At 38.4% G+C, this 15,271-nt stretch overlaps 2 protein-coding genes across 2 annotated transcripts in view; one reads left to right on the top strand and one right to left on the bottom strand.

The window, feature by feature from the left end:
• The window catches only part of LOC105535734 (aldo-keto reductase family 1 member C3 homolog), a 169,987-nt gene that overhangs the window by 42,150 nt on the left and 112,566 nt on the right, over positions 1–15,271 (bottom strand). The gene's annotated exons all lie outside the window — the stretch shown is intronic.
• Positions 1,557–14,312, top strand: LOC105535735 (aldo-keto reductase family 1 member C4-like). Its single transcript, XM_011974939.1, has 5 exons — positions 1,557–1,653; positions 2,188–2,284; positions 2,773–2,904; positions 6,017–6,184; positions 14,148–14,312. The coding sequence occupies exons 3-5, from the start codon at positions 2,821–2,823 to the stop codon at positions 14,310–14,312; spliced, it is 417 nt and encodes a 138-aa protein (XP_011830329.1). The 5' UTR covers positions 1,557–1,653; positions 2,188–2,284; positions 2,773–2,820.

Consider the following 15,271-nt stretch of genomic DNA (forward strand, 5'->3'; position numbering starts at 1 on the left):
CCTAGAGGAAAACCTTGGGAAAACTCTTCTGGACATTGAGCTAGGTCAAGATATAATGATGAAGACGCCAAAAAGGAAATACAACAAAGACAGGTAAATGGGAATTAAACTAAAAAACTTATAGGCAGCAAGAGAAATAATCAACAGAAAATCTACAGAATGGGAAAAATATTTTCAAATTTAGGCTCCAAGAAAGGACTTTTATTTAGATTCTATAAGGAACTCAATCCAACAAGTAAACAAACAATCCTGTTAAAAACTAGGCAAAAGACATGAACAGACATTCATCAAATGAAGACATACAAGCAGCTCACAAATATACAGGGAACTGTTCTTAATACTCATCTGAAAAATGCAAATTAAAAATACATTGAGATATCATCTTGCACCAGTCAGAATGACTATTATTAAAATGTCAAAAAACAACAAATATCAGTGTGGATATAGAAAGAAGGCAAAATATGCATATACATACTAATATGCATATATATATATATACACTAAATGTACATACATATACTAAGCATATATGCTTATGGAATACTAAGCATCCACTAAAAAGAGTGAAATTATATCCTTTTCAGCAACATAGATGGAACTGGAGGATATTATTCTAAGTTAACTAACTTAGAAACACAACAAAATACCACATATTCTCATTTATAAGGGGAAGCTAAGCAATAGGTACACATGGACATAAACATGGAAATAGACATCAAGTACTTCAAAAGAGAGAAAGTTGGAGATGGGGCAAAGGTTACAACACTTCCTATTGGGTACAATGTTCACTATTTGAGTGATGTGTACACTAGAGGCCCAAACCTCACCAGTATGTAACGTGTCTATATAACAAACTTACACATGTGCCTATTTAATCTAAAATGATTTAAGATTTTAATAAGAAATAAAAATCAGAAAGTCTTTCTTTACTAATATCAATGCCGGTAATTCTTCACAGTTTCTGTCAGCTTGTTTTCTTCCTCATAATGAACGCTGTTTTCCTGTTTCTTTGTAGCTTTGTTATTGTTTTTATTGCACATTTGAAAAACAGCCACATTTCACAATCTATATTATTTCTGTGTCATGACAATAATCAGCTAATATGCTTGGCATATTCTTAGTCTCGGCGTCAGCTCTACATGAAAACTTAAGGTCTTCTCAGTTCTTTTCTGAATATGCATCTGCCTAGACTCTGTGTGCCCTATTTGATTTCTCCAAATGCCCAGTGGCTTTTGAATACCTTATCATGTCAAAAATTCACAGCTCAGCTTCTCCTCAGCGCCGTAGATGGCCTATTGTGTGTCTCTTCCCCCTAATCTCTTGCCAGTGGCATCTGTGCATCTATCGTCACCCTGCATCTCTACTGAGCCACTCTATAAATAGTTTATTTTAGTTCATTTCAGATTTTTTTTTTATAATTCCATGGGAGATTTGAGAGCTTTCTAATCCACCATCCTGCTGATGACACTCTGTGTGAAAATTTTAAATGGCTCTATTATATTCCATTGCTTCAATGTGTAGTAATTTACCTAGTATTTTCTTTTATTGTTACTTTTAGGAAGAAGTGAATAGAAGCAAAGAAGGTGTTGCAAATCAAAAGCACATAGAGATATCATCTTATACCAGTCAGAATGGCTATTCTTAAAATTCTTGGCTCACTGCAACCTCTTCCTCCTGAGTTTAAGCAATTCTTTCGCCTCAGCCTCTGAGTAACTGGGATTACAGGTATCTACCACCACGCCTGACTAATTTTTGTATTTTTCATGGAGACAAGATTTCACCATGTTGGCCTTGGCTGGTCTCGACCTCCTGACCTCAAGTAATCCTACCGTCTTGGCCTCCCAAAGTGCTGGGATTACAGACATGAGCCACTGTCCCCAGCCTAATCATCATTTTCTAATCTGTCCTCCAATGGGAAAAACAAGTAAAATTATGCCATCTGAGGATTACTCACCAATTTAATTACTTTTTTCTTTATAATATTTAATAAGATCACAAATTATATAAAATAGTTATCAGTTTTTTTGGGAAGTTACTTTTGCTGGTTTCTTATAAAACTGGATGGAAAATACTATTTAAGCACTCTTTGCATATTATAAATTATGTCCAAAGTCCAAACACTGTTAATAATTAATACTCCAATAAACATCATGTCAGAATTTTTCTTTTCCCTTTGAACCTTTGCAGGATTGCCACATCATGAGCACTGCACCTCCATCAGGAATGAAAATTCCTACTACAATTAAAAGAAAGAAGAAACAAAATTAATTTGCTGATGAAAAATGTAAAAAGAGAAATTTTCTTTGGCTTTTTTCTTTATTGAGGGTCATCATTTTTAAAAGAATGCTCACTAGTCATTCTTTTGAATACTGTCTGTGTGAAAGATGTAAGATGGTTGATTATTTCAAATGACAGAAGATAAAGATGAGATATCATCATGGCATTAACAAAAATGAGATTTGTAGCTGGAGTTATTTTATAGTCTAACATGATCACCAATCATTCTATAAATCTGTTTGATGAGTTTATTATATATAGATAGATGGATTCTGAATAGAAAATTTCACTTTAGAAAAAATATTTTATTTTCACTATATAATAATGTACTTAAAAACTCTCTTTGATAAGAAACAAGTGAACCGGATTCAATTTTCTTCACATCTTGTGTAATACACTGTCACTTGCTTCCTCCTACGTTTCATTGATTAGCCCCAGGGAGCAGTGCAACATTGCCTGCCCATTGTTTATATAACCCCTGGATATAAATACCAGATGTTGACAAAGGAAACAGGATCTGCTTGGTGAAAGAAGTGGCATGCAATGGATCCCAAATATCAGCGTGTGGCGCTAAATGATGGTCACTTCATGCCCGTATTGGGATTTGGCTCCTATGCACCTCCAGAGGTAATAATCACATTTTCAGCGTTGAGCATTTAAAAGAGCAAAGCTAGCATAAGTGGACGATGACCTGGGTTGTTCAGCTTTGTGTTTCCGTTACTCTGCGTGACTCATCTGGTCTGTCTTACTAGGCTAGAGCTATTCTACGTTCAAAGAGAAAAGGTAGTCAATGTTTGGTTTGCACTGAGGTCTATCATACAGTAATTTACTGCTTATTTTGTACACTGTTTTTATCTGCTGTTTCTGTGTATTGCCCAGCTTGGCAGAATATATAAAACTCAACGGTGAAGAACACTGCCTGATAGTTCCCTTTGTAGGAGATGACTGCAGTGAGAATGGTTTCTCTATTTATTTCTGTGGTTGCAGAAATCTTTTATTCTTCCACTAGGCATGATCAAAAGAAACCTTTGTGGCAACAGCGCCTGAAGATGGGGTGTATGAAAACCGCTGGGATAGTATTGCTGAGCTGCCGCGTGGCCTTGAGCATGGCACAGTAATACTGGTCCTGGACTTAATACCCTGTACAACTCTCAACTCTAGGAAAATTACCTGACGGGAAAAATAACTTTAAGAAATTTGTATCAAAATGATAGGGGTGGTCCTCCGACACAGAAGTGGGCAAAATGGAGACTTTTTTTCTAGACTGAGCTATTTCTACATTGGAGGAAAACTTGTATTCCAAGACTACTAAGTGTGTTAACAAGGACTAGTCACATAAAATTTGTGTCTAAATTTGGTCAACTATATGTTGTAAGAATTTACAGAGAAACACCCTGAAGACCATTAACAGGAGTGGTTCACTTTGTAATGCAAATTGGCATGAAGAGGAAGTAAGGAAAAACACAACACAGAAGCTCTAGCTTTGGTAAACCTTGAGTGCTTGCACAGCAAAGAGAAGATCAGGGCTGGTATAGGGGAAGGCAGTGAGACCTGGCATCTAGTTCCTTTTAATTTCACTAGAAAAAGAAAGCTTCCAAAATATTTATATTAAAATAGAAAATTGTTTCATTTATGGTTTTGTCATTTAAAAAACATACCTTTAAAATCTTTATCCAAATTTGGTAGATAAGTCAATAATTTTAAATTTCACTGAAATTATATCATTCCTAAAAGAGTTGATCTTATTTGTTAGGGATAAAGCGTACTTTACTAATCTCTCACAGGTTGCAGTTAATTTCTTAGGTATAAATCTACATACTTGGAGTATATGTCTTTACTCCTAGTATTTAGTTCTGTCATGCACACAGAATGGCTAATGACTGTGTAGAAAGGAGACAACACAATAGACTGCCACCCGTAGATGCACCTGTTTTCAAAGTTGGAGCCTGGCTGGTATCTGAGAAGTTGAACTTCTCACCCTTTCCTAACTGATAAGGGTGCTGTCTATAATTAACTGGTTGTACAAAGTGTAGGGTTTCTGTATACCTGCTTTCTTTACAAGACTGGAAGTTTGGTGGGTGCTATACAGACTGGGCCAATGTAACCAGCACCCAGTTAAAATCTTGGGAATTGAGTCTCCAAATAGCATCCCTTGTAGTCAACATTGCTGGAGGAAGTCAGTGTGTTTCCTGCAACATCACTGAGAGACTAATCATAGGAACTTACACTGTATTCTTACCATAATTTCTTCCGTGTGCCTTTTTCCATGTGTTAATTTCACTATATTAAAAAATAATTAGAAGTGGGTATGCAGTGACTCATGCCTGTAATCCCAGCACTTCGGTAGGCCAAGCCAGGTGGATCCCTTGAGCTCGGGAGTTTGAGCCTGGGTAACATAGTGAAATCCCCTCTCTACTAAAAATACAAAAACTTAACCGGGCATCATGGTGCCTGTCTGGTCCTAGCTATTTGGGAGGCTGAGGTGGGAGGATCACTTGAGCCTAAGGTGAAGAAGGTGGGGGTGGGGGCAGATTTTGTAGTGAGCCAAGGTTGTGCCACTTTATACCAGCCTGGGTGACAGAGTGAGACTCTGTCTCAAATAATAACTATAAGTTGAGTCTTGTTAATTTTTCCAACAAATGACTAAATCTGAAGTTTTTGTTGGGAAACTTCATGCTAGTGATTAACCAGTAATTGCCTGGGACTGAAGAGGTCCAGGGATACCCAATCTTTATTACTAACTAGGAAAGACTAAAGCAAATTGGGATGGGTTTATCACTCCACATGTAGAACTAACCCAAGACACGAGGATAATGTGATTTTTGTGACAGTCATTGCTGGTGCCTGAACTACTGATACGGAAGTGCTGGGAAGGGAAGAGCGTGGTCTCTTTAAATTATACAGAAGCGCGGAAGGGAAGTGCTGGGTGGAGGAGGATGTGGTCCCTGGCTAGGGCTCCACCTCCAGGGACCTAGGTGAGGACAGGCATTTTTGTTTTCCTGCCCAAATGTTTCATTTCCCAAGACCACCCTGGCCTGCCATGCCCCCATCCTGTGCCTGTAAAAACCCCAAATCTTAGAAAGACAGAGACAGAACCGGATGGACTTTGAGAGGAGCACATCCGGCAGAGGAACACACACAGGCAGCTGGACCTCTAGAGAAACGCACCAAAAGGCACCAGCACGCCAGCGGGACACCTACTGGCAGAAGCAGAATGACGCTGAATTTGACTGGGGCAGTCAAAAGACAATCCAGGCTGCTGATAGGGGAAAACGTTCCTACTCCATCCCCTTCTGACTTCCCCCAAGCTACCTCCACTCTCCACTCAATAAAACCCTGCACTCATTCTCCAAGCCCAGGTGTGATCCGATCCTTCCGGTGCACCAAAGCGAGAATCCAGGATACAGAAAGCCCCTCTGTCCTTGCAACAAGGTAGAGGGTCTAATTGAGCTGGTTAACACAAGCCTGTAGATGGCAAAACTAAAAGAACAAAACTGAAAGAGCACCCTGTAACACATGCCCAGTGGGGCTTCAGAAGCTGTAAACATCCACACCTAGACACTGCTGCGGGCTCGGAGCCCCACACCCTGCCCCCATCTGTATGCTCCCCTAGAGGTCTGAGCAGCGGAGCACTGACCACACCCCCATCGCACACCCTGTGAGGACAAGGGAACTTTTCCTGTTTCACTACCTCTCAAGCACATTAATCACCAACTACTACTTTCCATTGCTCCTTCAGGTTCCGAGGAACAGAGTTGTGGAGGTCACCAAATTAGCAATAGAAGCTGGCTTCCGCCATATTGATTCTGCTTATTTATACAACAATGAGGAGCAAGTTGGACTGGCCATCCGAAGCAAGATTGCAGACGGCAGTGTGAAGAGAGAAGACATATTCTACACTTCAAAGGTACCGTGCCTATGATGAGCATGCATGCACACGTATTTAATGTGATCGTGTGGAGATGACAATTCTGTAACTGGTTCAGTAGTTGTGGGTGAATTGTGCTTATTAGTTCCAATTTATTCACACATATTCATGTATTAAAACTGAAATAAAAGGCAGAGAATGATGATGCCTTTCTCGTCATTATTGTGTTCAAATTTATTACTTGAAAATTACTTTAAGTGTTGAGCCTCAGCTCAGTGTAATTTTTTTATGAATTCATATTTTAATTTCAATAGGTTTGGGAATACAAGTTGATTTTGGTTACATGAATCAATTCTACAGTAGTGATTCTGAGATTTAAGTGAAGCTGTCAGGCGATCACTGGACATTGTATTCAATATGTAGGCTTTTATCCCTTACCTTACTCCCAACCTAACCCACACTGAGTCTTGAAAGTTTATTATATAATCTGTACGTCTATACATCCTCATAGCTTAGTTCCCACTTAAAAATGAGAATGTACAGTGTTTGGTTTTTCATTCCTGAATTACCTTACTTAGAATAATGGTCTCAAGCTCCATCCAAGTTCCTGCAAAATATATTATTTCATTCCTTTTTATATACACACTGTTCCATGATGTATATATATATACCACATTTTCATTATTCATACATTGGTTGATGGGCACCTGGATTGGTTTCATATTTCTGCAATTGTGAATTGTACTGCTATAAACATGTGTATGTGTCTTTTTCATATAATGAATTTTCTTTTTGTTAGATACCAGTATTGGGACTGCTGAATCAAATGGTTGATCTACTTTAAGTTCTTTAAGGAATCTCCAATACTGTTTTCCGTGATTATAGTCATTTACATTCCTACCAGCAGTGTAAAAGTGTTCTCTTTTTACTATATTCATGCCAACTTCTGTTTTTTCAACTTTTTAATTATAACCATTCTTGCAGAAGGTGATGTGATATTGTGATTTTAATTTGTACTTCCCTGATTATTAGTAATGTTGAGCATTTTTTCATATGTTCTTTGGCTGTTTGTATACTTCTTTTGAGAAATGTCTATTCATGTTATTTGCCTACTTTTCAACAGGGTTGTTTTTATCTTGGTGACTTAAGTTCCTTGTAGATTCTGGATAATAGTCCTTTGCTGGATACATAGTTTGCAAAAATTTTCTCCCATTCTGTAGGTTGTCTGTTTACTCACATAATTATTTCTTTTGCTGTGCAGAATCTTTTCAGTTTAATTAGGTCCTATTTATTTTTGCTTTTTGTGCATTTGCATTTTGGGGTCTTAGAGATAAATTCTTTGCTGACGCCAACGTACAGGCCAATGTAAAGAAGAGTTTTTCCAATGTTATCTTCTAGAATTTTTATGGTTTCAGGTCTTAGACTTAAGTCTTTGATCCGTCTTGAGTTGGTTTTTGCATATGGTGAGAGATGGCTTCCAGTTTTATTCTTCTACACGTGTCTTGACAGTTGTCCCAGGACCATTTATTGAATAGGGTTATTTTCCTTAATTTATGTTATTGTTTGCTTTGTCGAACGAAGATTAGTATTTGGCCTAATTTCTGGGTTCTCTGTTTCATTGATCTAAGTTCCTATTTTTTATACCAGTACCATGCTGTTTGTGTAACTATAGCCATGTAGTATAATTTGAAGTCTGGTAATAAAATGCCTCCAGATTTCTTCTTTTTGCTTAGTATTGCCTTGGCTATTGAGGCCCTTTTGTGGTTTCATATGAATTTAGAATATGGTCATTTTCATACTATTGATTCTATCCATAAGCATGGGATGTGTTTCCATTTGTTTATGTATCATTTCCTTTAGCAGTGTTTTGTATTTTTTTGTAGAGATCTTTCAACTCTTTGGTTGAGCATATTCCTAGGGATTTTATTTGCAGCTGTTGTAAATGGAATTCTTAATTCAACTCTCAGCATGGTTGTTGTTGAATAGCAGTGCTACTAATTTCTGTAAACTGATTTTGTAACCTGAGACTTTATTGAATTTGTCAGATAGAGGAGTCTTATTGGATGAGGCTTTGGGGTTTTGTAGGTATATGATCATATTATTGGCAAACAGCAATGCTTTGGCTTACTCTTTTCCAATTTGGATGCCCTTTATTTTTTTGTCTTGCCTGATTACTCTGGCTAGGACTTCCAGTATTACGTTTAACAGAAGTGGTAAAAATTGGGTATCCTTAGCTTGTTCCAGTTCTCAGGGGAATGCTTTCAATTTTTCTCCATTCAGTATGATGTTGGCTATGGATTTGTTATACATGCTTTTTATGCCTAGTTTGTTGAGGATTTTTAATCATAAATGGATTCTGGATTTTATTGTTTTTTTTTTTTGCATCTATTGAGATGATCATATGGTTTTGGTTTTTAATTCTCTTTGTGTGATATATTTATTGGCTTGTGTATATTATAGCATCCTTGCACCTATGGGATGAAACCCATGGATCATGATATATTTTTGATGTGCTGATGGACTTGGTTAGCTAGTATTTTCTTGAGGATTTTCACATCTGTGTTCATCAGGGAGATTGGTCTACAGTTTTCTTTTTCTGCTTTTTGTTTTTGTTTGTTATGTCCTTTCCTGGTATTGGTATTAGGGTGATGCTGGCCTCATAGAATAATTTAGGCAGGATTCCCTCTTTCTCTATATTTTTGAATAGTTTCAGTAGGATTGGCACCAATTCTTCTTTGAATGTCTGGCAGAATTCAGCTGTGAATCCACCTGAACCTGGACTTTTTGGTGGCAATTTTTTTGTTGTTGTTGATTCAATCTTGCTGCTTGTTATTGGTCTTTTCTGGGTTTCTGTTTCTCCCTGATTTAATCTAGGAGGGTTGTATGTTTCCAGGAATTTATCCATTTACTCTAGATTTTCTAGTCTGTGCACATAAAGGTATCCTTAGTTGTCTCAAATGATTGTTTTGTATTTCTGTGGTATCATTTATAATGTGCCCAGTTTCATTTCTAATTGAGTGCTTATTTCGATTTCTCTTCCTTTCTTGGTTAATCTCACTAATGGTCTCAATTTTGTTCATCTTTTCAAAGAACCAGCTTTTAGCTTCATTGATCTTTTGTAATTTTTTTATTTCAATTCATTTAGTCCTGCTTTGATCTTCGTCATTTCTATTCTTCTGCTAGCCTGGGTTTTAGTTTCTTCCTGTTTCTCTAGTTCATAGAGGTGTGACATTAGATTGTGAATTTGTGCTGTTTCAGATTTCTTGATGTAGGCATTTAATGTTATGAACTTTCCTCTTAGCACTGCTTTTGCTATATCCCAGAGGTTTTGATAACTGTGTCAATATTATCATTTATTTCAAAAAATTACTTGTCATTTTGATTTTTTTAACCCAAAAACATTTGAGAACAGATTAATTTCCATGTATTTTTGTAGTTTTGAGGGTTCCTTTCAGAGTTGATTTCTAGTTTTATTCCACTTAGTTCTGAGAAGATACTTGATATAATTTGGATTTTCTTAAATTTATTGAGACTTGTTTTGTGGCCTATCATATGGTTTATCTTGGAGAATGTTCTATGTGCTGATAAGAAGAACATATTCTGCAACTGGTGAGTAGAATGTTCTGTAAACATCCATTAAGTCCATTTTTTAAGAGTACAATTAAATCCATTGTTTGATTTTCTGTCTCAATTATTTGACTAGTGCTGTACAGTAGAGTATTGGGTCCCCCACTATTATTGTGCTGCTATCTTATTTATTAGGTCTGGTAGTAATCGTTTGATAAATCTGGGAGCTCCAGTGTTAGGTGCATATAAATTCAAGATTATAATAGCTTCCTGTTGGATTGATTCCTTTGTCATTATATAATGACCTTGTCTTTTTTTTTTTTTTTACTATTTTTGCCTTAAAGGCTATTTTGTCTGATGTAAGAATAGCAACTCATGCTCACTTTTGGTTTCCATTTTTGCATGGAATCTTTTTTTTCACCCTTTTATCTTGAGTTCATACAAATCCTGATGTGTTAGGTGAGTCTCTTGAAGATAGAAGGTATTTGGTTTGTGGTTTATTATCTATTCTGCCATTTTGTATCTGCTAAGTGGAGCACTTAGGTCACTTATGTTCAATGTTAATATTGAGATAGGAGGCACTATTCTATTTATCATTTTAGTTATTATATACTTTGGTTTTTTGTGTTATTGTTTAATAGGCTTTGTAAGTTTTGTGCTTTCAGGAGGTTCTACTGTGGTGCATAATGAGCTCTTGTTTCCAGATTTGTAACTCCTTACAGAATTTCTTGTAGTGCTGGTTTGATAGTGGCAAATTCCTTATGCATTTGTCTGAAAATGACCATTTCTCCTTCATTTACGAGATGTAGTTTTGCTAGATACAAAATTCCTAGCTGACAATTGTTTTGTTTAAGGGGGCTAAAGATAGGACCTCAATCCCTTCTAGCTTGTAAGGTTTCTGCTGAGAAGCCTCCTGTTAAGTCTGATAGATTTTTCTTTATAAGTTACTTGATGCTTTTGTCTCATGCTTTTAGAATTATTTCCTTCATGTTGACTTTAGATAGCTTCATGACCTTGTGCCTTGGTGGTGATATTTTTGCAATGAATTTCCCAGGATTTCTTTGGATATCTAAATCTCTAGCCAGGCCAGGAAAGTTTTCCTTAATTATTCCAAATAACTCAATCAAATTTACAAGAAAAAAACAAACAACCCCATCAAAAAGTGGGCAAAAGATATGAACAGACACTTCTCAAAAGACATTCATACGGCCAACAGACACATGAAAAAATGCTCATCATCACTCGCCATCAGAGAAATGCAAATCAAAACCACAATGAGATACCATCTCACACCAATGAGAATGGCAATCATTAAAAAATCAGGAAACAACAGGTGCTGGAGAGGATGTGGAGAAATAGGAACACTTTTACACTGTTGGTGGGACTGTAAACTAGTTCAACCATTGTGGAAAACAGTGTGGCAATTCCTCAAGGATCTAGAACTAGAAATACCATTTGACCCAGCCATCCTATTACTGGGGATATACCCAAAGGATTATAAGTCATGCTGCTATAAAGACACATGCACACGTATGTTTATCGCGGCACTATTCACAATAGCAAAGACTTGGAATTAACCCAACTGTCCATCAGTGACAGACTGGATTAAGAAAATGTGGCATATATACACCATGGAATACTATGCAGCCATAAAAAAGGATGAGTTCATGTCCTTTAGTAGGGATATGGATGCAGCTGGAAACCATCATTCTCAGCAAACTATCACAAGAACAGAAAACCAAACACCGCATGTTCTCACACATAGGTGGGAATTGAACAGCTCACCTGCCAGGCTGACAGGAAAGCTATCCACCTCCCAGCCTCTTGTGTCCCAGTGTTCTGGATATTGAGATCAGACAGGCACCACTTTTCGTCTGTAGGAACGCAAGTGTTCCAAGTAGGGAGAAATCATGACTGCCGCTCATGGAAGCCTGCACCTGGGAAGTGCTCCTCCTGTGGGGATGCAGTCATGCTGAAATGTTACAGGAAGGCTGGCTATAGGTATACCAATGCTGAGCTCCTCTGGGAGAAGCCCTAGCTTTGTCTGCAGTGATGGACAAGAGGGGAAAGACTACCCCTTTTCTAAGACCTTTCATGAGCACCAAGGCTGCTTGACTGTTGTGAGTAGAGGTTGAGACTTTCCCTACTGAACCCAGCACTGCAATTATGTGTCTGCTGAAACTTTCCACCTATGGAAAGATGTGAGACTCAAGGCCTGCTCTCTGGATTATTTTGTCCCACGGAAAGTTCCCTTGATGTGATGCGATCCCCTTACCCTGAGAGCCAGACTACAGTGATTGTTATTGCTCTTCTGGGTCTAGCCACCCAGCAGTGAGGTTGCCTCACTCTGGACTAGTGCTGGGGAATATCTGCAAGGGATTCGGTGATGTGGCCTGTCTTCAAGTCTCCCAGCAGTGGGTACCAGCTCCAGCTGTCATGGGGAAGGCAGGGAAGTGACATAGACTCTGAGATGTCTTGATTATAGATAGCCCTGATGTGCTGGCTTTCTCAAATGTTGGTTATAATAGTAGCAAACTTGTCCCATGGCCACACTCAGGACTTCTGTCTGGCCAGGTAGTTGCAGGCCATGGTGGGAGCTGAGATCATGCACAAGTTTTCTCCTAGCTGGGTGCAGTGTTAGTCTACCTAGACATTCTGTGATGAACTGTGTTGGTTGGCCTCCAACCAAGAGATGGCACTTGCAAAAGAGCACCAGCTGTGGTGGTAGCAGTGAGATTTGAACTTCCCTTATGTTGCCCTGGGGAGGTATTCTGGTTTCTCAGGTGACGAGCAGGGCCATAAATTTTCTAAAAATTTATTGTGTGTTACGCTACCAGGGTGGGTGGAGGGGCACAACCAAGTTTGGTCCGGGTTAGGCAAGTATGCACTCTGACTTTCTGGAGACTAGCTACAGCTGCTGTGAGCATCACGGGATGGTGCTCAGACTACTGGGGTAATGTTCCAAAGGGGAGCATAACTGCCTTTGCTGTACAAAAGCATTCACACATGGAGTAGGGAGTAGCTAGTGGCAGTAAGCCTCACCAAGATCGCACGCAGTTAGAAGCAGATCCCAGTTCCACAGTGCTCTAAGAGCACTGAACTAAGTTCCAAGCAGCCTGTGCTCAGAACTCAGACTTGCCATGGGCCATAAGCTTTTCCTGTGGAGACAGCAACTTTGGCTTTCAAGCTATGTCCTGCCCATCCACCTGCAAGTCCAGGTGCCAGGCTTCTGCATTTGTCTGCAGCACACTTCCTGCTTTCCTCCAGAGTTTTGGCCAAAGGAGCTCATCCCTACTTGAGATAATATTAATATCATGAAATTCAGCTGGGAGCCTCTTTCGATCTGTGGCATGTGCCTGAACTCCCCAAGTTCAGATTGGCTGACTTCCCTGATGTCCCCTGTGAGATAAAATAAGAAATGGCTTCCTTCAGTCCATGCTGCAGATTGGTAATACCCTTGTGGCAGTTGTCACTGCTGCTTCTACTTTATTTCTCACCTCTCCCTAAATCAGCTCTGAGCCTGAGTAGGGTTAAGGCCTTACACCCATGGCCTGAATTTTCAGAGTCCCTGGTGGGGAAGGGTATACTGGAGGCAGTTTCTCCCCTTCTCACACTCTGGGCACTTAGTTTTTCATCTGTCTCACAGTGTAGGCTGCAGCCTGCCACTTCTTTCAAAGGGTCTGTGGATTCTTTCAGTTTTCCTATTCAGTTACCGCATTGCTTCCTGGAAAAAAGTTTGCATTGTGAATCTCTACACGCTATTCTGTCTTTCCAAGTGGGAGAGTCATGCTAACACTGCCTCTGATCCACGATCTTGGAAACAAAAAACTAAAATCAGGATGGTTTAACCTAGACTAGAGATTAATAGTGACCTATAATCATATTTTAGTTTTTCTTATGTCTGGGATGACTTTCTTCAGTATCTTATTATTCTGAATCTCAATTGTCGTTTTCATTGAAGAGTGTGGGAGGCAGGGAGATACAACATAAGCGAGCCCTATGAGTGTGAAACAACAGATAACAAAAGTATCTTGAATGATGCTCAACACTTGTCAGCATGTAACAACTTTTTGCTCTTCAGTTTCTAAACAGGAATACTTATTCTTAGCCATCGGGTTCAATGGATGAGAAAATTAGACTATTCAAATGCTTTACAATTTCTCTCAAACACAGTTCAGATAATCAGAATTATTATTTGATACCAATTTTTACCTATTGAAAATTTTAATTCCATTGTTCAGTAGTTGTACTAACTATATATGCAATATAGAATAGCTTTCATATGGGTAGGTCATATCAAAATAAACAAAGGGAATATTTTTTGCCAGGGGTCATCAGTTTGGAACGGTGAAAAATGTCTAAATATTAGGTGAAGCAAACTAATAAAATTGGCTCATGTTTTTATTCAACATCAATCCTTTATTTTACCATGCAGCTTTGGTGCACTTTCTTTCGACCACAGTTGGTCCAACCAGCCTTGGAAAGCTCACTGAAAAAACTTCAACTGGACTATGTGGACCTCTATCTTATTCATTTCCCAATGGCTCTCAAGGTAAGGAATCTTGAGATCAAACTTCTTTCTCTTCTGTTGTCAACATGACCATCCTTTATGATGATGGTTGAATTAAGCTTCTAAGGAGGATGTAGGTATTATTACATGGGAGAAGAGTCCCAAGTATAATCTCTAACTTGCTTTATTGAATAAATAGTGAAACTTTCTTGTCTAATATATGATGACAACAGAAGACAGTACATCAACCTCAAAAGCCTCTGCTTCAAAAACTCAAGAAAATAATGATAGCCACCTTTAAGACCCTGTCTTAATTGGGGTTCCTAGGTCCATCTCTTAGGATGTTCACAGATATAGAGATTCATGCAGCTGGGGTGCCAAAAAAAAAAAATCACTGCACATGTGGTACAGTGAGTTTCCATTATCTCTCCCCATTATAAGCTGAAGTAGATTTGGTGGAACTCACTCTGGGTGAGTCTTAAAAAGGAAACCATAATGGGACCTGAGAATCGTTGCCTTCTTCACTAAAGCTTGTTTCACAATGGAGTTTGTAGCTTTGCTTAGTCATGAATTTCGGTTGTGCATAACTTTTAAATTTATAGGGAAAAACTCAGGCTAGATTATTTAAAAAAGAGTTTATTGCATGATGCAAATGGGTAGTCACTGTCATGAATAAAGATTTGACCTAGACTCTAAAAATGTGACCTTTTCTCCATAATTATCTATGAACTCCAAGAGGTTTTCTGGATTTTTGTCCCAGCCTTTTTCATTGTTGGCAATGATAGCTTTGAGGCAGCTCAAGGCTCATGGTGATTAACATAAGAGAGCCTCCATGGGTCTTACAACTTTCAAATACATATTGAAAAGAACTTCCATTTGACCATGTTTGGTTTAAGATCCTGCTCATGTACTATCAAATCTTCAGGGGGATAAGGAACTCTTATTGTATCACCTGGATCAAGAATACAATCCCTTATTGCTGGATATCAAGGACTTTTTGAGTCAAAGAGTGGCATTTCCCCAGAGAAAATTATAGGAGCAGATAAAAG

The sequence above is a fragment of the Mandrillus leucophaeus genome, unplaced genomic scaffold, assembly GCF_000951045.1.
Source record: "Mandrillus leucophaeus isolate KB7577 unplaced genomic scaffold, Mleu.le_1.0 Scaffold15, whole genome shotgun sequence".
Classification (NCBI taxonomy): Eukaryota; Metazoa; Chordata; class Mammalia; order Primates; family Cercopithecidae; genus Mandrillus; species Mandrillus leucophaeus.